The sequence below is a fragment of the Aquarana catesbeiana genome, linkage group LG06 (assembly GCF_042186555.1).
Source record: "Aquarana catesbeiana isolate 2022-GZ linkage group LG06, ASM4218655v1, whole genome shotgun sequence".
NCBI classification, from domain to species: Eukaryota; Metazoa; Chordata; class Amphibia; order Anura; family Ranidae; genus Aquarana; species Aquarana catesbeiana.
The window spans coordinates 186,608,815-186,630,951 of NC_133329.1; the positions used below are offsets into that span (position 1 = coordinate 186,608,815).

At 40.2% G+C, this 22,137-nt stretch overlaps 1 protein-coding gene across 3 annotated transcripts in view; it reads right to left on the minus strand.

The window, feature by feature from the left end:
* The window catches only part of SNX29 (sorting nexin 29), a 2,112,233-nt gene that overhangs the window by 114,824 nt on the left and 1,975,272 nt on the right, over positions 1-22,137 (minus strand). For all 3 annotated transcript variants that reach the window (XM_073591167.1, XM_073591166.1, XM_073591168.1), the window contains one exon: positions 3,659-3,799. In XM_073591167.1, coding sequence (XP_073447268.1) covers positions 3,659-3,799 — 141 coding nt within the window. The remainder of the gene's footprint in view (positions 1-3,658; positions 3,800-22,137) is intronic.

Here is a 22,137-nt window from a genome sequence, read left to right on the forward strand (position 1 = left end):
TAAACTATTCAGACCTACGGAGTGTAAGAGGACATGGGGCCACACAATGAGAATGGAGGAGAAGCGGTTTAACCTTAAACTGTGCAGGAGGTTCTTCACGGTCAGGGCAACAATAATGTGGAACTCTCTTCCACAATTGGTGGTGGCTGCGGGAAGTATGGATATTTTAAAAAGACTCTTGGATATACATCTTAAAAGGACACAACATACAGAGATATAGGAAATAATTGTAGACACTGATACACGTGCACCTACACAGGCTGAACTGGATGGACTATTGTCTTTTTTCGGCCTTACCTACTATGTAACTATGTAAAATGTATTAAATACTTTATTCAGCTCTGTGTATACAAAGGAGCATGGGGGAGTTCATGTCCATAATGGGGATGGTATTGATGCAGCCCCAAATGATTTACAATGGCTCAAAAGTGATATAGTCCAGAAATATGTAGACGGAATAAAGGTGGATACAGCACCTGGACCAGATGGCATCCATCCACGGATCCTAAAAGAATTGAGCGCTGTCATTTCAAAGCCATTGTTTTAAATTTTTAGGGACTTATTAATGACTGGAATGGTCCCACTGGATTGGCGTAGGGGCAATGTGGTGCCTATATTTAAAAAGGGATCTAAGTGTTTAGCAAATAACTATAGATCTGTTAGTTTAACTTCTATAGTCGGGAAGATACTGGAGAGTTTAATAAAAGACCACATAGATGAGTTCTTGCTGGAAAATATTTTAAGCAACAGACAACATGGATTCATGAAAGACAGAAGTTGTCAAACAAACCTGATTTTTTTTTATGAGGAGGTAAGTTAAACCGTGGCTGTGGACGTGGTATACTTGAATTTTGCAAAAGCATTTGACACAGTTCCCCACACTTGGCTAATGTGTAAGGTAAAGTCTACAGGCTTGGAAAGTTCAGTTTGTAAATGGATAGAAAACTGTCTAAAAAAAGAATTCAGAGAGTAGTGGTTAATGATGCTTATGCCCCGTACACACGATTGGATTTTCCGACAACAAATGTTGGATGTGAGCTTGTTGGCTGAAAGTTCGACCGTGTATATGCTCCATCGAAACATTTGTTGTCGGACTTTCTGCCAACAGATGTTGGCTAGCAGGTTCTCAAATTTTTTACCAACAAAACTTTGTTGTCGGAATTTCTGATCATGTGTATACAAGTCCGAAGCACAAAAGTTCACGCATGCTCGGAATTAAAGCAGAAGGAGCCACACTGGCTATTGAACTTCCTTTTTCTCAGCTCGTCGTACGTCTTGTACATCACCACGTTCCCACGTTCGTAATCATTGGCCAACGTTAGTGTGGCCTTGTGTATGCAAGACAAGTTTGAGCCAACAACCTTTGAACAAAATTCCACGATTTGTTGTCGGAAAGTGCGATCATGTGTACGGGGCATTACTCTGAATGGTCTAAGGTTATCAGTGGTGTACCCCAAGGTTCAGTGTTAGGACCCTTACTTTTTAATATCTTTATAAATTATATAGGGTCTGCGATTAAAAGTACCATTTCAGTGTTTGCAGATGACACCAACCTATGCAGTAGAATAATGTCCTTACAGGATGTCTCCAACTTACAAGCCAACCTCAATGCACTGTTTAATTGGGAAATTGTGTGGCAAATGATGATAAATGTAAAGTTATGCACTTGGGGGCTAAGAATATGCATGCATCATACATACTTGGGGGAGTACAACTGGGGCAATCCATAGTGGAGAAGGATCTGGGGGTTTTGGTAGATCATAAGCTTAATAATAACATGCAATGCCAAGCTGCGGTTTCCAAAGCAAACAAAGTCCTTTATTGCATTAAGAGAGGTATGGACTCCAAAGAGAGAGATATAATTTTGCCCCTGTACAAATAATTAGTAAGACCGCATCTGGAATATGCAGTTCAGTTTTGGGCACCAGTTCTCAAAAAGGATATTAGGGAACTGGAGAAAGTGCAGAGAACGCCAACCAAAATGATAAGAGGCATGGAGGAGCTCAGCTAAGAGGAGAGATTAGAGGAACTGAATTTATTCTCTCTTGAGAAGAGGAGAGTAAGGGAGGATATGATCAACATGTACAAATACATAAGTGGTCCATATAGTGAACTTGGTGTTGAGTTATTCACTTTAAGGTCATCACAGAGGACAAGGGGGCACTCTTTACATCTAGAGGAAAAAAGATTTCATCTCCAAATACAGAAAGGGTTCTTCACAGTAAGCGCTGTGAAAATGTGGAATAGACTCCCTCCAGAGGTGGTTCTGGCCAGCTCAGTAGATTGCTTTAAAAAAGGGCCTGGATTATTTCCTTAATGTACATAATATAACTGGGTACTAACCTTTATAGGTAAAGTTGATCCAGGCAAAATACGATTGCCTCTCGGAGGATCAGGAAGGAATTTCTTCCCTTGCTGTAACAAATTGGATCCTGCTTTGCTGGGGTTTTCTTCTGGATCAACTATGGGTGAACGATTGTGTATATGGGATTGTATGATTTTTTTTTTTTGGTTGAACTGGATGGACTTGTGTCTTTTTTCAACCTGACTATGTAACTATAGATACAGTCTTTTATTAATTCAAATATATTTATGTTTCTGCTTGGACAGAATGTCAATGCCCTTTTCAATACAGTAAATAGATTTTAACTGTATTGAGAGTCCTTAAGGATAAATGTATTCCATGTATACCCTGTTCCTGTGCATGTATCAGGTCTTTACTATTGACCCATCCTCTATGACACCTCCACCTACAGTAATTCCTAATCTTTTGTATTGATCCATACCCATACATTTACAAAATGCGTACTTATTGTGCTCCCTTCTCTTTTCTCCCTTCTCCCCTCTCTTTATGTCCTTATTTTAACCCCCCATAATCTACATTCCCTTCTTTACCTTTATTACATCATCTTTCTTGATGTCTACTGTTTTGAGCGTACTCTTTTTTATTCATCGTAATACTTTCTGGTAACTCACTTTCTTTTATTTTAGTGCTTTTCCTTCCCCAAGTGTTTTTCCCTTTTTGTACTTGCAAAGACCCCCTTCCCTCACTGCACTGGAGGCATCTGATGTATTCCCTTCGTCACTTTCCATCTCTTGAACATTATTGATTTTGCAATGTTTTTCCAGTTCTCTTCAGTTTGTTCTTTTGACTATTCCAACTCCATGGCTTTTTCATTTGGATAGTTCAGTCTGTGTATAATGTTTGCTCGCTTGTTTCCAACAAATGTTTAATTTAATCTTTCCATAAACTCCTGTGTTTCCAACAAACCTTTAATTTAATTTCTCAATAAACTTCTATATCTCAAATTGTTTTAGGCCCAGGAATACATTTCCCTTGAAGGGTAATACCTTTGCATTCTTTTTTTCACAAAGCTTTATCACAATCCCCTGTTGGGAGATCATTTGTTCTGCAGGCAGTCTGCTCATCAGCTACACTGCATGTCCCTCCTCCAAATCACTCCTTCTTTCCAATGATGCTAGGTAAGCTTGGTTATATTGATTATCATGTTAACCCTTTGCTTATGGGTCTTCTGAGCTTTATGAGAGACACAAGTGATTTCAAGGGAAACATTTAGAAGAAATTTGCATTTAAAGCATTTTAGCGATTACATTACTTACACTACCAAGGCAGCTAGTAAATTGGTCTTAGCAATACCTTATTACCAATGGCTTTTTTCGGTGGAAAGTAAAAGGTCTTCACGTGTGGATACTTGCTTAGCAGTTTATGGTGTAAGCTTCGGAATTCAGCATATCTTTTGTAAATATTCCACTCATCATCTTTAATCCTGATATATATCTTAAAAGAAAACAAGGATGATAACTATAACAGTCACACCAATTTATTGACAAAAGTACATAGAATGCATGTATCAAAGCTATATTCCTAACACAGACTAGGTTTATTTATTTATTATTTATTTATTTATTTCTTTCAGGTACTTATATAGCGCCGTCAATTTACGCAGCGCTTTACATATACATTGTACATTCACATCAGTCCCTACCCTCAAGGAGCTTACAATCTACGGTCCCTAACTCACATTCATACATACTAAGGACAATTTAGACAGGATCCAATTAACCTACCAGCATGTCTTTTGGAGGTTCAGATTTTCCCTTCCTAACGCTTACCTCCCCACTCCCTTTTTTTTTTTTTTTTAACCAATGTGAACCAAAGCACTTAAAACACTGTTGTCTAATATGTTGGCTATCATGTTGGTCTTTGTTTCACTATTTCCAAATTCACGCATGAGCTTATGATCCGTGTGGTAACTGAACTGTATTGTTTAAAATACAAAATGTGTTAGGAAGTCAGGAAATTAGATGTGTATTTCATGCTCCTTGAAAGCCCAAAGGTGCTTCTTGAATTATGGGCCCTTCTATGCAACTAGACTGTGAAAAAGTCTCACACATGTGGTATTCTCATATTCAGGAGGCATAACAGAATGTGTTTTGGGGTGTAATTATAAGAATGCCTATGCTACGTGTGAGACATAACTTGGAAAAATTACAACTTTATAACTTGGTAAAATTACAACTTTGTGATTAAAAAAATATATATATTCAGTTCTTCATTTTCCCAAAAATTGTGACAAAAAAATTACAACCTCAAAAAAATTCACCATGTATCTTAGTAAATACTTTGAACTGTCTACTTTCCAAAATGTTTGCAGACTCTGTATATAAACATTTACACATACTAAATAATATAAAGTGATTTGGGTTATTTTATCAAAGAAATGAAGCTGAATACATTTTGGCCTAGAAAGACTATTTATCTGCAAGATTTTATAACAATTTTTTTTCAGAAAATTATAATTTTTTTGCTTATATTTTATATTAAATAAACACGTTGATTAAATATCACCAAGAGAAAGTTCTAGCCTTCTCAAAAAAAGATAAAAATTTATTTGGGTACAGTGTTGCATGGCTAAGTAATTGTCATTTAAAGTGTGACAGTGCTGAGAGCTGAAAAATGGCCTGGGCAGGAAGGGGGCGAAAGTGTCCAGTACTGAAGTCGTTAAAATGTCCTATCGAATTATCTGAATATGGTGTGTTAGTGATATAGTGATCAGTAGGCCGGTGTGCACAGCATCCTTGGTTGCTAGCACACAGACAGCAAACAGTGTCCTTGCAATAAATTACACTATGCAGCTGCTTGCATCCTAGAAACCAAAGACACTCGTGGCTGGCGCAGGAGGAAGTTGTCATTTAGTGGCAATAGTAATACTATCACTAAAAAAAAAAATTCTTCAGGCTGCAGCAGCAGCAGCAGTCTAAGGTTCATGCAGACGAACGGGACAAACCATTAAGTTTGCCCAAACCAATGAAACACAAACGGGTAAAAGTTTGCCAGGAACATAGCAGCAAATATGAACCTCATCCTCATTAATGGGGCTGATTAAACCTTAAAACTGGGTGGACAAAAATACAAATTTTTGACAGATAAAACAGATTCCTTACATTTATTTCATATGCATACTTAGATATTTGCCTGGAGTTCATTTTTAGTCAAGTAATTGAAAGCAGAAGATTTAACAATTGAACTTTTATGTAACTACATTGTATAATTGATAACATTATCAAGAATTTAACTGCTGCACACAAAACGCAGTTCCCAATATATAAGGAACTAATTAAAACATGATATAGTGTCTTTTTAGTGCTAACCACCCACAAACCTTATATATAAAAAACAAAACAAATAAAAAAGACACAGTTTATGTTTGTGCTAATGCTGGGTGCATACCATGTCCTTTTAAACTATATTATATGATTGTCAATAAGAGCAATATGCCTTGAGGCTTTTAGCATCAGTCTCCATATTTCATAATGACAGAGAAACAATGAAATCAATAATTTTCAAAACAACTGTTATAAAATGGTGCTTTTATAGAAGGAAATACATTTGGTGCTCCAAATACATACAGTCAGGTCCATAAATATTGGGACATCGACACAATTCTAATCTTTTTGGCTCTATACACCACCAAAATGGATTTGAAATGAAACGAACAAGATGTGCTTTAATTGCAGACTTTCAGCTTTAATTTGAGGGTATTTACATCCAAATCAGGTGAGCGGTGTAGGAATTCAGAACAGTTTGTATATGTGCCTCCCACTTTTTAAGGGACCAAAAGAAATGGGACAGATTAACAATCATCCATCAAACCTTCACTTTTTAGGGACGTGAGCGAAGAAAGACGCGCTGTGTTGTAGCTCTGCTGTCCCGGACAGAATCCACAGCCATCCTGCTCCAGCGCTCACTGATTCCTCCACCAAACCCTCCATCCAGGTCCCTGGGCATCCCCTGAGCAGAACCCTGCCTGTCTGGAGAATCCCGGCCGTCCACCCGCCCTACTATCCGGCCCATGGCCGGCTCCATCCACCAGGGACTGGCCGCCATCTTGAGGCCTACAAGGCCTGCGGGTCCTCCATGCAAGGCTGCCGCGTAAAGCAAGATGTGTGGCAGCCCCTCCCGAACACACCCGTGTCGGCCACCGCGGACTGGAAGGTGAGAATTTGGGAGACCTGGGGGACGCTGGAGATACCCTGCATAGGACTGTGCTCCGGAGACAGAGGTGAGGGGCGGCCATCTTGCTACACCTTGAGCCCACCAGTAGCTCCCTCATCCCCACTAGGCCAGAACCAAACCCCACGACACTACAAAATCACCCCGCTCATGGGGGGGACCCAGGCTGCTGAATTAAGAGACTTACCCACTAGAAACAACCCTATCCCCAAATCCAGGTGCAGAAGCCATCTTACTACACCCACACAGGCCAGATTTGCTCTCTGCAGAGACGCTGGAACTGCCCAGCAGTTGAGACAGTCTCCCAGGGTCCTTGATTGAGATTCCCCACACTACTTCAGAGGGTGCTGCTCTTTGCATTGCGGTCAGGGGCAGCCATCCTGCTACACCTCATAGACTGGTTCTCCAAAAGTCCTAGGTGTTTGATCTGTACCCCAACAAGGTCCTGTGTACACCTCATCGGGCAACATGTAGCCCCACAACAGATTCAGAGCAAGCTATTGCAGTAGGATAGGGGTAATAAGATGAACTAAAGTCATAATCATAACTAAGTGGGGGCGCATGCGAGACGCGATGCAGTTTACCATCCGTAACTAAGAATTTCATTGATTCAGCGAGGATTTAACACACACGGTTAGGAACAATTACCTTAAATAACTATATTTTTTTATAAACATCCCTGCAGTTCATACTAGTGCATGCCGTCGGGCAAGAAGGCGTTCAATCGCCATGCGCAACAGCACTCATACCCACTGCGCAATAAGGAGCAAAAAAAATGGCGCATAAAGGTGCTAGTTCATCGCCTATACAGTCCCCTACAACTGCCAGTGGCCCTCCGCATAAGTCTTCTTCAACACATAATAGCAGTGATCTTCCCTCTCAGATCACAAAAGCAGATTTGGACTCCAGCTTAACCAAGATCTATGAAAAACATGTAGACAAAATACAGTATGAACTCCAAAAAACAACAAACACACTCACACAAGAAATAGCAACCCTGGGAGGACGCACAGATGTTCTAGAAACCAAACATGATGAGCTATCACTTGCACACAACAATCTTAGAAGAGACTTTGAACTGTTAGCTGAAAACCACCCATACTTACAATCTCAAGTGGAAGATTTGGACAATCAAAACCGTAGGAACAACCTGAGGATTCGTGGTATTCCAGAGTCTGTCACAGAACTGATGCCAGCAGTATCCAGACTGTTCCACAATCTCCTTCCGGATTTACCTCCATCCTCATTTGTGTGTGATAGAATTCATAGGGCCTTGCGTCCTAAACCACCCCCAGACAAACCTTCACGTGACATTATTCTATGCATGAAAGACTTTATCACAAAAGAAAGCATACTAAGAGCATCTAGGAATATGCATAACATTGAATTGGATGGCACAAAAATTCAAATATTTCCAGACATTTCACAAGCTACCTTGGAAAGGAGACGCACAATGAAAGAGATAACTTCACTATTACAATCAGCTCACATTAGATACCAATGGGGTTTTCCATTTAAATTAACAGTACCACACAATGGCACCACCTATACAGTTTTCAACATCTCAGAAGGTAAAGATCTCCTGGTAAAGTTGGGTCTCTTGGATCCAGGTGCAGTTGCAAGACCTCCTACTATTCCTCATACTTCACCTATCTGGGCCACCCCAGCCACGCGTCATGGACAAGGAAGATGGCGTCCATCATTCAGAAATCTGGATGCCTGAAAATAAAGCTGACGCATACCTGCAGCTGAAAGTTCACCCTTCTCCTGTTTTTTTTTTTTTTTTTCTTCTCTTCCTTCGCAAGGTTCAAAGAACAATTTTTACAGTTCTAAAAATTTACAAGTTTTGAAGTTTGATTTACTGTGTTTAGTAAACAGCGGTTCTACACCTTTAAAAGGTATTGGGTAGGTATATCACAGTTAATACTATGCTATCTTATGCAATCTTATACATTTAACTTTTTTTCTTTTTTTTATTTATGATGTTTTTTCTACTAATTTTTTAGTACATGCATGCATAGTACACAGCATGCTCTTATATTTTTGTCTAAAGAATCCTCGCTGAGGCTGATCTGCTCCGCCTCTGCTAGTTTGTTCCCCTACTCATAAAGGACTCCAAAAGCATGGTTCAAATAGTGGATACACTTCTACGACTGATCTTGCTATCCATTGTTTTAATGGTGGATGCTCCATTTGTGAGTAATGGACAGTATAGTCCACAACAATAATATTTTCGGTCAGGCAGTGCTTCTCACCCTGACCCCCAAGCTATAAATAATTTTTCTCATAGTTATACTAAAATACTTTATTTTTACAAAATTTTGAAAAGGTCGAACAAATACTCTCTATTTTACTTAACGCATGATGATGGTGCATTGTTGTGCAATGCAGCATTGTTATTATCTAGGAGTTCATTATTTCTAGGGTTCTACTGTTCAGGTACCCTAATCACCAGTGTTCACATGTATAAGTATAATATATTATTTGATATAGAAAGGTCAACAAGAAAATACTTATGCAAGATATTGATGTATATTTCGATATATTGTATTTATGAAGATATAGATGGCAACACAGTGATCACCAGATTTTTCTCTATCTCAGGTAATTTTTCTTTATTAATGTTATCGTTGTTAACCATATTACTAATACCACACCGACTCTGCCATATGCTCTGACCTGGGCCTTGTGATCCATTGCCACTACTTCATAACCATCATCGCTTTCTAACACCAATATAATAGGTCTTCGGGTGATTTCTCACAATGCCCAGGGCATTAATTCACCTCACAAGAGAAAGAAAGCTTTTCGCCACTATAAAAGATTGGGAGCGGATATAATCTTAATGCAAGAAACTCACTTCACAACAGACAAACACCCTAAATTTTTTGACAAAAGTTTCAGACAATTTTGTTGCACTACTTACAACACAAAATCTAGGGGTGCTGCTATATTTATTAGGAACTTGGTGGTTTTTGAGGTTCAGAATGTCTTTAAGGACCCAGACAGTCGTTATTTGATTTTGAAAGGCTCAATTAAAGGATGTTCGGTCACCATTGCCTCAGTATATGCTCCAAAATGATGCCCATTCAAACTTTTTCAACAAATTGTTTGATACCCTAGACAATTATCATTCCGCACATATAATAATGGGTGGTGATTTCAATTTAGCTGCTCATTCCGCTCTGGACAGAAGCAAAGTTGTCCCATCCTCTAAAGCTTTCCTCAAATCTTTGAACAGATCACTATATAATCATCAATTAGTAGATACTTGGAGAGCCCACAACATAGGTATCAAATCCTACATATTCTATTCCCACCCGCATAACAGCTTCGCTCGACTTGATTACATCTTCTGCACCCCAATCCTACTTGCCAATTCCTCTAAGGCAGATATCCATGCATGTCCATGGTCTGATCACCATATAGTCTCCTTTAACACTTCACGCATAGGTCTAGCCAACACAACACACTCATGACGAATAAACGATTCCTTGCTCACAGATCCATCAAGAAATCAGCACATTCTATCTCACCTTGAGCAATACTTTGCACATAACGTAACACCAGACATGTCTCCTACAAATATCTGGATGGCGCATAAAGCGGAAATGAGAGGCCATCTGATAAATATAGTCTCTATTAAAAACAAATCCAAACTTGCTGATATTAGATCCTTCACAAAAGATCTAGACCATTTATATCACAGAAACAACCAAAACCCATCTAGTGACCTTTTTAAACAGACTCAACAGAAACGCACTACCTTAGACACAATATTAGCATCGGACACCGAAAAGGCCCTCAGATGGTCTAAAGCCAGATTCTTATTTAACAGCAATTCATATTCCACCATGTTCGCTAGAAAACGTAATCAATCTACGAAACCACCCCACACATACAAATTAAGGAACCCATCTGGAAATACGGTGTCCCATCCCAAAGAGGTCATGAAACTATTCTTAGACTTCTATAAAAATCTTCTTTCCACATCACAATCATCCCCCAGTCTTCCCTGGACTGGCTTAACAACATTACATTACCCACTCTTTCCAGGGAACAAAATGAATCTCTCAATGCCCAATGTACAGACATAGAAGTTTGTAGAATCATTGGAACATTAAAGATATCCACAGCCTCAGGCCCAGACGGCTATTCCACTTCTTACTATAAAAAATTTGCCTCTACCATTACCCCACACCTTACTAAACTGTATAATAATATCTTACAAGGCGGCCAATTCCCATCTGAAATGCTATTAGCTAACATGTCCCTTCTTCCCAAACCAAATAAAGACCACTCCACCCCTCAAAACTACCACCCAATATCAGTTATTGACAACAACTTAAAAATATTTGGCCGTATTTTGGCAGACAGATTATCTGCTGTTATCTCCCCATTAGTTGATCCTGGTCAAACATCATCCCTAACAGACAAATAACAGACAACATACGACTAACCACAAATATCATTCAAGACTCCAACATACATTCCAAATCCACATTACTACTTAGTATTGATATACACAAAGCTTTTGACAGTGTTTCCTGGTCATATCTTGACACTTTTCTCCCCAAATATGGCATCAACAATGAATTTTTACATGGCTTTAAGGCTCTCTATCACAGCCCACAAACACGTATCAAACTCCCAGGCAACAACTCTGACTTTTTCCCCCTGACCAAAGGTACAAGACAGGGTTGTCCCCTCTCTCCTCTACTTTTCGTCCTTGCGATAGAACCCCTTGCCTACGCTATTAGAAACAACACAGACATTAAAGGATATTTCAAAGGATCCAAAGAATAAAAGCCAAGTCTCTACGTGGATGACGTGCTTCTGTTTATAACCAACCCTCTTATCTCTCTACCCAACCTAACTAAAACCCTTGCCATCTTCCACGACCTCAACTGGAATGCGGATTCGTTTAGATATCTAGGTATCCAGATTACACCTTCCTATAAAACATTATACCAAGCAAACTACCCTCCCTTATTTAACAATATTAAAAACCTACTTAAACTTTGGTCATCGTACCAGATTTCATTCTCGGGCAGAATAGTGGCCGTAAAAATTATGATATTACCCAAACTTTTATTTTTTTTTAGAGCCCTTCCTCTTATTCTACATAAAAAAACATTAGATTCTTTACAGAGAGAGATCAACAAATTCATATGGCAAAACAAGAAACCCAGATTTAGCTATTATGTTTAGACACCAAATAAAAGGAGGCCTCAGCATTCCTAACCTTTGGCTTTATTATCTATCGTCCAGATTCACCCAATTAGCCCAATGGTATGCCCCTTCACTCCAAATCCCTTGGCTCCGGTTCAAGGAAGAATCTATCCTACCCTACAATCTACAGAGACTTCTCTGGTCCAAGACTATCCCACCACAAAAAATAAGACCCTTAAACCTTATCGTCACTCACACCCTTCAACTATGGAACAGACAAGTCTCTAAATTTAAGTTATCCTCTGACATTCCCCCCTTGGCTTCCTTTCTAGGTGACCCTCATTTTCCCCTCCCAGATAGAGCTCAAGATCAAAACTTTCTAACAAATTGGAAGTCACATAACCTAACACATTTAAAATCGCTCTCCCACAACAATTAATTCCTCACTTTCTCCAGTCTACAAATAAAATATGATTTCCCACCTACTGAACTAGAGAACTATACAAATATAAGACAATTCTATCAGAAATATCATTCACTTACACTCCATCTCCCCATACACAATTTGAACAAATTTGTATCTCCTCCCCTTGTGATAGTGGTTTAATCTCCAGAATATATAAAAGTTTAAATGAGACCAACATGCCTGAGAAATCACATCCCAGGCTATAATGGGAATCAGATTTAAATACCTCATTTACTCTTGATCAATGGGATACTATTTGTACAAATCTCCATAAATGTACCAAAACAACCTCGTTTAGAGAATCAGCCATCAAATTGCTCTATAGATGGTATCTTACCCCTGCTAAACTTAATTCATCTTATCCCTCACTATCCCCACTCTGCTTTAGGGGTTGCCCCTCTCAGGGTACACTTTTACATATCTTTTGGGATTGTCCCCACATAAAAAAACACTTGGCATAAGGCTAGCATAATCATTGAAAAAATATCCGGTAGAAAGATTTCTCTTACACCCCAAATCTTCTATTCTCCCCTATATAGGATATTCCAATGACTAGCACAGGGCTAATCCATACATTCCTCAGCTCCATTCATTGGGCCATAGCCTTCAGTTGGTGCTCCAATACGGTACCTTGGCCACAAATTCTCAACCGCATGATGAACATCAAACTTTCTGAAAGAATTCACCACACATTATATGACTCTATGCCCCTTTATCATAAAAAATGGACTCTCTGGGATACCACCTCTCTGATTTAGAAAAATTTCTATCTTATTTTCTTCACCTCCTCTTCTTAACATATAGGTCGTTTTTCTTCCCTCCACGACAATACTCTTGATTGGCCTGATTATAACACTGTGCATTCTTTCATCTGATTAACCATAATCCTTTTTTATTTCCTGTACAGCATTCACTGTTAAAGATATTTGTATACATACCTGTACCATCATTGTAATTGCTTTATACCTTGACCTTTTACATAATAAAAGTCATTTGTAAACAAAAAAACTTTCACTTTTTAATACTTGGTTGCAAATCCTTTGCAGTCAATTTTCAGCCTGAATTCTGGAACACATAGACATCACCAGACGCTGGGTTTCATCCCTGGTGATGCTCTGCCGGGCCTCTACTGCAACTGTCTTCAGTTCCTGCTTGTTCTTGAGGCATTTTCCCTTCAGTTTTGTCTTCAGCAAGTGAAATGCATGTTCATTCGGATTCAGGTCAGGTGATTGACTTGGCCAATGCATAACATTCCACTTCTTTCCCTTAAAAAACTCTTTGGTTGCTTTCGCAGTATGCTTCGGGTCATTGTCCATCTGCACTGTGAAGTGCCGTCCAATGAGTTCTGAAGCATTTTGCTGAATATGAGCAGATAATATTGCCCGAAACACTTCATAATTCATCCTACTGCTTTTGTCAGCAGTCACATCATCAATAAATACAAGAGAACCAGTTCCATTGGCAGCCATACATGCCCACGCCATGACGCTACCACCACCATGCTTCACTGATGAGGTGGTATGCTTTGGATCATGAGCAGTTCGTTTCCTTCTCCATAATCTTCTCTTCTCATCACTCTGGTACAAGAGGCTCACCAATGGTTTACATCTTGTGGTGAACCCCCTGTATTCACTCTGGTGAAGTCTTCTCTTGATTGTTGACTTTGACACACATACACCTACCTCCTGGAGAGAGTTCTTGATCTGGCCAACTGTTGTGAAGGGTGTTTTCTTCACCAGGGAAAGAATTCCTCGGTCATCCACCACAGTTGTTTTCCGTGGTCTTCCGGGTCTTTTGGTGTTGCTGAGCTCACCGGTGTGTTCTTTCTTTTTAAGGATGTTCCAAACAGTTGATTTGGCCACACCTAATGTTTTTGCTATCTATCTGATAGTGACAGCTCTTTGGATCTCATATTGAGAGTTGACAGCAACAGATTCCAAATGCAAATAGCACACTTGAAATGAACTCTGGACCTTTTATCTGCTCCTTGTAAATGGGGGATAATGAGGGAATAACACACACCTGGCCATGGAACAGCTGAGGAGCCAATTGTCCCATTGCTTTTGGTCCCTTAAAAAGTGGGAGGCACTTATACAAACTGTTGTAATTCCTACACCGTTCACCTGATTTGGATGTAAATACCCTCAAATTAAAGCTGAAAGTCTGCCATTAAAGCACATCTTGTTTGTTTCATTTCAAATCCATTGTGGTGGTGTATAGAGCCAAAAAGATTAGAATTGTGTCGATGTCCCAATATTTATGAACCTGACTGTAAAATCCTTTAATGCAAAGATTTTCAACCCAATACAGTTGTGTGCTACAAAAATCAGTTTTAGAAACTACTTAAGTATGCAAAATCTATGTGTGTGCTGGGAGTCCCCCCTGGGCACCCCCTGGCCACTGCTGTCATTCTCTGGTAGCAACTAATCACACACTGGTCAAATACAAAAACTGGGTAGCTCTCATCTTTTGTCCAGATCTGCTCTGCCTCCTGCTGTGCGGCTGTGTAGGGTAGGACTGTAAAAAATAACCTATAATGTGAATGAGGGAGGCTGTGATATAAAGGGGGCTGAGGACACCAATGTAATGCCGTGTACACATGAGCGGACTTTTGACAGACTGAACTCCGAAGGACTTTTTGACGGACTTTCAACGGAGTTCCGATGCAACGGACTTGCCTACACACAATCACACCAAAGTCCGACTGATTCGAACGTGATGACGTACGACCAGACTAGAATAAGGAAGTTCATAGCCAGTAGCCAATAGCTGCCCTTACGTCATTATTTGTCCATCGGACTAGCATACCGACGAACGGATTTTTCGACCGGACTAGAGTCCATCGGAAATATTTGAAACATGTTCTATTTCTAAAGTCCATCTGATTTTTTGACAGCTAAGGTCCGATGAAGCGCACACACGATCCAATTGTCCAGCAGATTCATTCTGTCGGACCTTTGCTGTCAAAAAGTCCGGTCGTGTGTACACGGCATAAGGGGCGCTGTGGTGTTAAGAGGGGTGAGGACACAGATGTGAAGGGAGGACACTAATGTACAGGGGGCTGTGATGTGAAGGGGAGCTGTAATGTGATGACTGTGGTGTAAAAGAGGGCTGTGATGTAATGGGGGTCTATGATATGGTTGGGGGCTGGGATGTAATATGAAGAGGGGGTTGTAATGTGAAGGGGGGGACTGAGGACACTGATGTAAAGGTGGAATGCTGATGTGAAGGGCAGACTGTGATATGTTGAGGGGGTCTGTGATGAGAAGAGGCGTTAAGGTGTATATATAGGTGTATCTAATTACCATAGTATACCATAGATTATTATAACACTGTCTGACTGTTCAATAGATAACTCGAATAAACTATAAATTGATATGGGTTTGTCTATGAGCTAACGCCCTGACAATTGCCGTAGGTTCTGGCCCCACCACCTCTGGGGAGCTTCGGTGGGGGACACTTGTTATGTGTGACTCCTTGTAAGCTACATTGAGTGGATCCTTGTCCTCTTCTCGTCATCTCATTGTGGCGTGGAGGCGCGCAGAATGGTCTGATGGCTGTGCAGGGAGGTTATGACTGAGAGGTATTTCCAAATGCAGTGGTAATCATGTGCAATGTGTTACATACATTTTTGCATACATTATACCTTGTTTTTAAACAAATTTGATATATTATTATAAATCTTCTTTTTCTTAGCAAACTCATCCTCTGAAGAGACCCCACACATCATGGGTCGAAACGCGTCAGCAACTATTATGCAATAGTCATTAATATATGCTGTGTATAACCCTTTATGTTTGCTATTTCCTGTATTTGGCATGGGCATATTCCCATCTGAGCTCATATTTTAACACTCATTCAATAATCCACTTTGACCTCCAATAAAGTTTTGTATTCTTTATTCAATGCCTAATTTTCTCATTATCTATCTAGCTGCCTAAAAAACCCCCTGGGGGACCCTTCCCATTTTTTCTGCCTACAATGGGGTGAGCAGCACTCTCCTTAGTGTGTCTTCCCTCTGCTTAAGGTGTATAAAGTAGCCAGAGGACCTCAGTTTTGAGGAACAGCTAAAAAAATTAAACATATTCTGCCTGTAGAAGAGGCGACATGATCAAAATATACAAATCTTTAAATGGTGACTGTATCATTGGACAAAAACTATTTAATCTTTGGTCTCTAAAGGAGACACATGACCACACAATGAATTTGTATGAAAAGCAATTCAATCTTAAACTGCATAAGGAGCTCTTTACCGTTAGAGTGATGGCAACATAAACACTAGACATGTGCATTCGTTTTCGTCCGAATGCATTTTCGTCCAAATGTCAGGTATTTTCATTATCGTTTTAACAAACGATAACGAACGTGCAGAAACCGAAAACTGAAAGATCCGACATAAACAAATGCTTTATTTTCATTTTCATTGCGGCAACAGTTTGATATGATGGTACTTCTACCTCTTGAAATAAGCTCCTTAAACCTAGGCGTTTCTTCCCTATAACAGTTTGATATAGATAGGAGATTCGACATGACGCTAACAATAGCAATCTGTGTCCATCGAACCTGTGGTTGAATGTGCCTAACCTTAGCTCTATTAGTCCAAGATTATTCTACATAGAGAGAAAAGATTTGACATAGAGAGAAAAGATTCAACATTATAGAGACAATAGAAAAAAAGGTTGAATGTGCCTAACCTAACTCTATTAGTCCAAGATTATTAGACATAGAGAGAAAAGATTCGACATGAAGATTCGACGAAGCAGTTGCCGCGAGTGGACATTTATGGTCAAATGCTCCGCCCATAGGCTATAGAGGAATTCTAATGTTGGTTGACTAGTAATAATAATTAATAAATATAATTATTACTAGTGTCATACAACATTAGAATTCTACTATAGCTTGTAGGCAGAACATTTGACCGGAAATGTACGATTGCGGTGTTGTACAGTTTAGCTGCTCCGTCAAATCTTCTTAGAACATTCGACAGACATCATAAGCCTTCAATGACAGACCTTAATTATTTCGTTTTTTCGGACGAATGCATTTTTTAACGAAACAAAATAAATAAAAACGAATTTCGGGAGTAACTGTAATACATTTATTTTTCAGACGAAAACAAAATTACGAAACGAAATATTTCAGTGTGCACATAGTGCGCATGTCTAATAAACACACACATATGTATCCAACCATGTAATGGCATAGATAGTGGAAGAGGATATCCGTTGCAATAACCATTAGTCTCATATAATATGAGAATACGAATAGGGGTAAAGGTAAAGTCTATTTCAGTCACATGAAGGCATTACAACACTTCGAACATGTCTTCTTTGTGAAGTAAAGCCTTCAAGGAGAGGGACCGACCTCTGGCAGAAGATGTAGAACCAAGTATTGGGTCTACCGTATGGTTGAAATCTCCGCATATTATTGGATTGCCATGTCCATATTCCTAGATATTGTCTTGAACAACTTGCAAAGAAAGTTTGGAGTTGGTGCGTATTGGGGGCCTAAATACCCGCCAAAGTGTATGGTTTATCATTAAAGGAAAAGTTCACCTTTTAAAAAAAAATGCACATTTATTTTTACAGGTAAAAAATGTGCATTGATAATTTTTTTCTAAGAAGCCTGCAGAACATTACACCTGTGATCAGTAGATCACTGGTGCAATGTCCAGCTTCTGCAGACTCTCAGGATATCTGTCTGCTCGTATGGCTGATGGTACTTGTAGGCATTCAATCCCTGGAAAATGTAATATTATTTTGAACCCCACATTGAGCCAAAAAGACAAAAAAGGAGAGTCCTCTATACACTCTCCGCCCCATCCAAGGATGCCAAAGGATGGACAGGCTCTCAAAGGAATGAAGCCCAGGAAGTAACACAAGGTTCCAATTTGAGGACTCCATTGCTGCAGCAAAGAACAAAAAAATGTGTAGTGCAAGACTGACAGTCCACAAAATATGTAGTGGGTGGGACACCAGGTGCATTAAATGTTCAACTAAAAAAACATAGAAGTAACTAGAAGAGTGAACACAAGTAGCAAAAAGAATAAAAAGTAGGTCCTGGAAAGATTCACATGCAGTACTTACTGTTATGAAGGCACTGGGGGATAAAGTAGGCTAAAATATATTCTCTCTTGGCTGGGGATTGTGGGATCAATGGACCACCTGAAAAGGGTACGTCATGACCCACCTTGAGGGTGTCTTTTAGACAACTTTTTGTGGGAGACCTCTTGCCAGTCAGAAGATACTTCCTAGGGAGTCGCGGTGTTAGGAGGTGGCGACGGGTCTTCTGGGAAAATGTCCTATTTACATAAAAATTGGAGACTTTCTTCTAATGTCATGATGGATGTAGTCTTGTCATTACCAGTAATAACCCGTTTGGAAGGGTATTACCAATGGTGCAGGATTTTGTGATTTCTGAGAGTTTTGGTGATTGTTAGGAGATTTCTGTGCCATTGTTTTGTGTGCTGCAAAAAAACAAAAAGCAATTGCAGCTTGGAGAATCAGTCTGGAAGTTGTTCTGCTTGACGAAATGCTGTAAATATTTTTTTCTTTAGCTTAGTAGATGTGAACCCTCAACAGAAAATCATGTGGTATGGCTTGAGGTAAGTATGCAGATTTAGGAATGTGATGTATTCTGTCAATATTAAGATCTTCTCATGTTAGAGAAGGTACTACATGTTTGAACAGGTCTTGTACGTAGTGAGGAATCTGTGCAGGTTAAACACAGTGGTGTAGCATGGGGGGGTAGCCAGGGCAGTAGCCCCGGGCACAACATCTAGAGGGGCGTATCCAGCACCCGCCATCTGCAATGTCATTCTGTTGTGTCGCATTCTAATTATTTACACTGCGCCGGTGCTCTCCGAGTCCGACCGCCACTCTCTGAGCCGGCCCGGCTGTCTGAGCTCAGTGATGGGCGCCCTGTGATTTGCCGTGGCAAATTCATCCAGAAGTTCGGCTCCCCTCCTCCTCCCCCCACTGGGCCATTCACAAAGTGCAGCATGCTTCGTGCATGCGCAGCAGTGGACCGGCTATGAAGCCTTACGGCTTCCTTGCTGGTTTCCCATTACCCGAGATTGTGAGACTGAAAAGTTGGCTCGGGTGAACACACTGTTGAATATGTAGACAGGTAAGAGTCCTAATATTAAAATTCTTATTGGTAATAGTTTTTCCAGATTGGATGAGCAGGATCACTGCATGGATCCGTTTTCTATGCTATGGCATTACGAACACTTTAAGCACTACTCACCTGGATCCTCCCACTGAGGCTGTTCCGGTACAACCTGTGTTGCAGGCCGTCCCTTCTGCTGCTCCAGTCTCTGTGCAGGCACCTGTTATATTCTTAATATCTACATTTTAATTTGGTTTTATAGGTATATAACTGAGGTTATGAAATCCCCTGTAATTGTGTGTACATGAAAGGTCTTTTGAGCTAATGACTTACAGATGTTGACATTTGAACTGAGTTCTCAATTTCAAGAAGCTGTCGAGACATTTTGATTGATAGTCTAAGTTTATATTTTCATAAAGTTATTCCTATGTAACGGATATTTTGTTTGAGAAGCTAGGTGTTTATATAATTAAAAAAGAAAAATAAGCTGTGCTAGGGTGTGCTAAATGTGCTACTTGGTATTATAGCATGCCAAAACTGCTGCGCATATATAAACGCATAAAACCATAAGTATATAAGTAATATGCCCCCAAAGGGTAAAAAAGTTATAAAGTGATCTGTGTTTATAAATAAGTAATCATCTATGAAATATACAAATATATAAACGCATCAAAGTGCATATGTGCTAATCAGTATATCTGATGACAGTAATATACAAGTGCATAAATACATAAATGCAAATAAATTCCAAAAAAGTACTTAGTGCAAAATTGGATTCAAAATTTCAACAAAAGTGCTAAGTGCCACACGGCCAGGAAAGCTGTACCAGGAGGTTTGTATCACACAGTGATAAGCTCTATCCGGGACAAAGAAAACAGAAACTCCATAGTGTAATCCCGTTTAAACAATTTATTGTTTTCCACACATAAAAACCCTATCTTAGGAATTGCACTTACAGAAATAAGGCATAAAAATGAAAAAGATCCCTTCAGCGAACCATACGGGGATAGCGCGATGTCTCCTATCACATTCAGCTGCACTTTACAGCGGTACTGGATGTGGTGTCCCCGAGCGGGGTGCTGACGTCATTAAAGCCACAAAATGACGTGTTTCATCATCCACGACATAACCGGAGGGCATGGTTTTATGGCGAGACATACCATCCTTTATACTGTGACTAGTCAGGGATATTTAACCCTTACTGTCTTACAGCTTTCAACCTCCATCCGGATATCGCTATCTAGAAATAGAACCCATGCAGTTGGGCTTCACATGTCTCTGCGGAGGAGAGGGCCTTTAGGATGAGGGAGAGATTGGCCTTTATTGTGGCCAGGCAGTTCACTTTTTGAAGTCTTGTCCTGCCCATCTGGCAAATGCTTGCACCTGAGATCCTGTAGGGGACAGACCTTAGGTGGCATTGTTACATCCCCAGTTATCCAGAAGGATAAGCCTCTGGTTCCAATTATCCTTTCTTGGTCTAAATCGTCCATCCAGATACAGGCTCTAATTGACTCTGGGGCTGCAGGTCTGTTCAAAGATGGTGCCTTTACGTCTAAGCACTCGATCCCGCTGCAGTTTCATGCCACTCCACTTGCCAGAGCTATTGATGTAGACCTCTGCAACCTGACCATGTGACTCATGAGACTGCTCTGTTGACCATAGCCGTAGGGACTCTTGATCATGAGATAATCCAATTCCAAGTAATTTCTTCACCTCATTTCCCGGTGGTTATTGGTTATCCTTGGTTACAGATGCACAACCCCTCTTTTGATTGGCTTCGTGCTGAGGTTCTTTCCTGGTCGCTACAATGCAGGAGGACATGTTTTCAGAAAGTGGCTAAGGTCTTGTGCACCTCTTCATTTTCCTCCCTGCCGGAGGAGTACTGCGAATTTAGTGATGTCTTTGACAAAAGTCAAGCTGGTAGTTTGCCTCCAAACAGGTCGTATGATTGCGCAATTGACCTTCAATCTGGTGCCATACCCCCTTGTGGCCGGGTTTACCCTTTGTCTGTCTTAGGGGACAAATCCATGGAGTATGTTGCCGACGCACTTTCTCAAGGATTCATCCACGAATCCTTGTCTCTTGATGGTGCTGGTTTCTTCTTTGTGAAAAAAAGAGTGGTGAACTGAGATCTTGTATTCATTATGGGGGTCTCAATCGCTTTACGATTAAGAATGCTTATCCGATTCTGTTGATTACGGAGTTATTTGACCGCCTCAAGGGAGCAACATTTTTCATGAAGCTTGATCTGAGAGGGAAAAACAATTTTGTGAGGATCAAGGAGGGCGACGAATGGAAAACTGTGTTTAATACCAGAACAGGCCATTGTGAATACCTTTTAATGCTGTTTGGTCTTTGTAACGCCCTGGCAGTATCCAGGAATTTATCAACGATGTCCTCTGAAATTTGTTGAAGCTATGTGTGGTGGTTTATCTCGATGATATCCTCATATTTTCCAAGTCCCTAGAGAGCCACCACACAGATGTCTACCGTGTGCTTCAGAGGCTGAGAAATAATAGCCTGTATTGTAAATTGGAGAAGTGAGAATTTCATCGTGAACAAGTTAAATTCCTGGGTTATGTCATTTCCACTGCTGGTTTTTCGATGGATCTAGAAAAAATGTCGGCAGTTCTACAGTGGCCCCAACCCATGGGTTTAAGTCCATTGCAACATTTCCTTGGCTTTGCCAATTATTATCGGAAGTTTATTTGTAACTTCTCTTCTCTGGTCAAACCCCTCACTGATATGACCAGAAAGGACGGTAACCCACAGAATTGGTCTCCGGATTCCAATAATGCCTTTGAGAGTCTCAAGGCTGCCTTTGTTTCTGCTCCTGTGTTGGTACATCCTGATC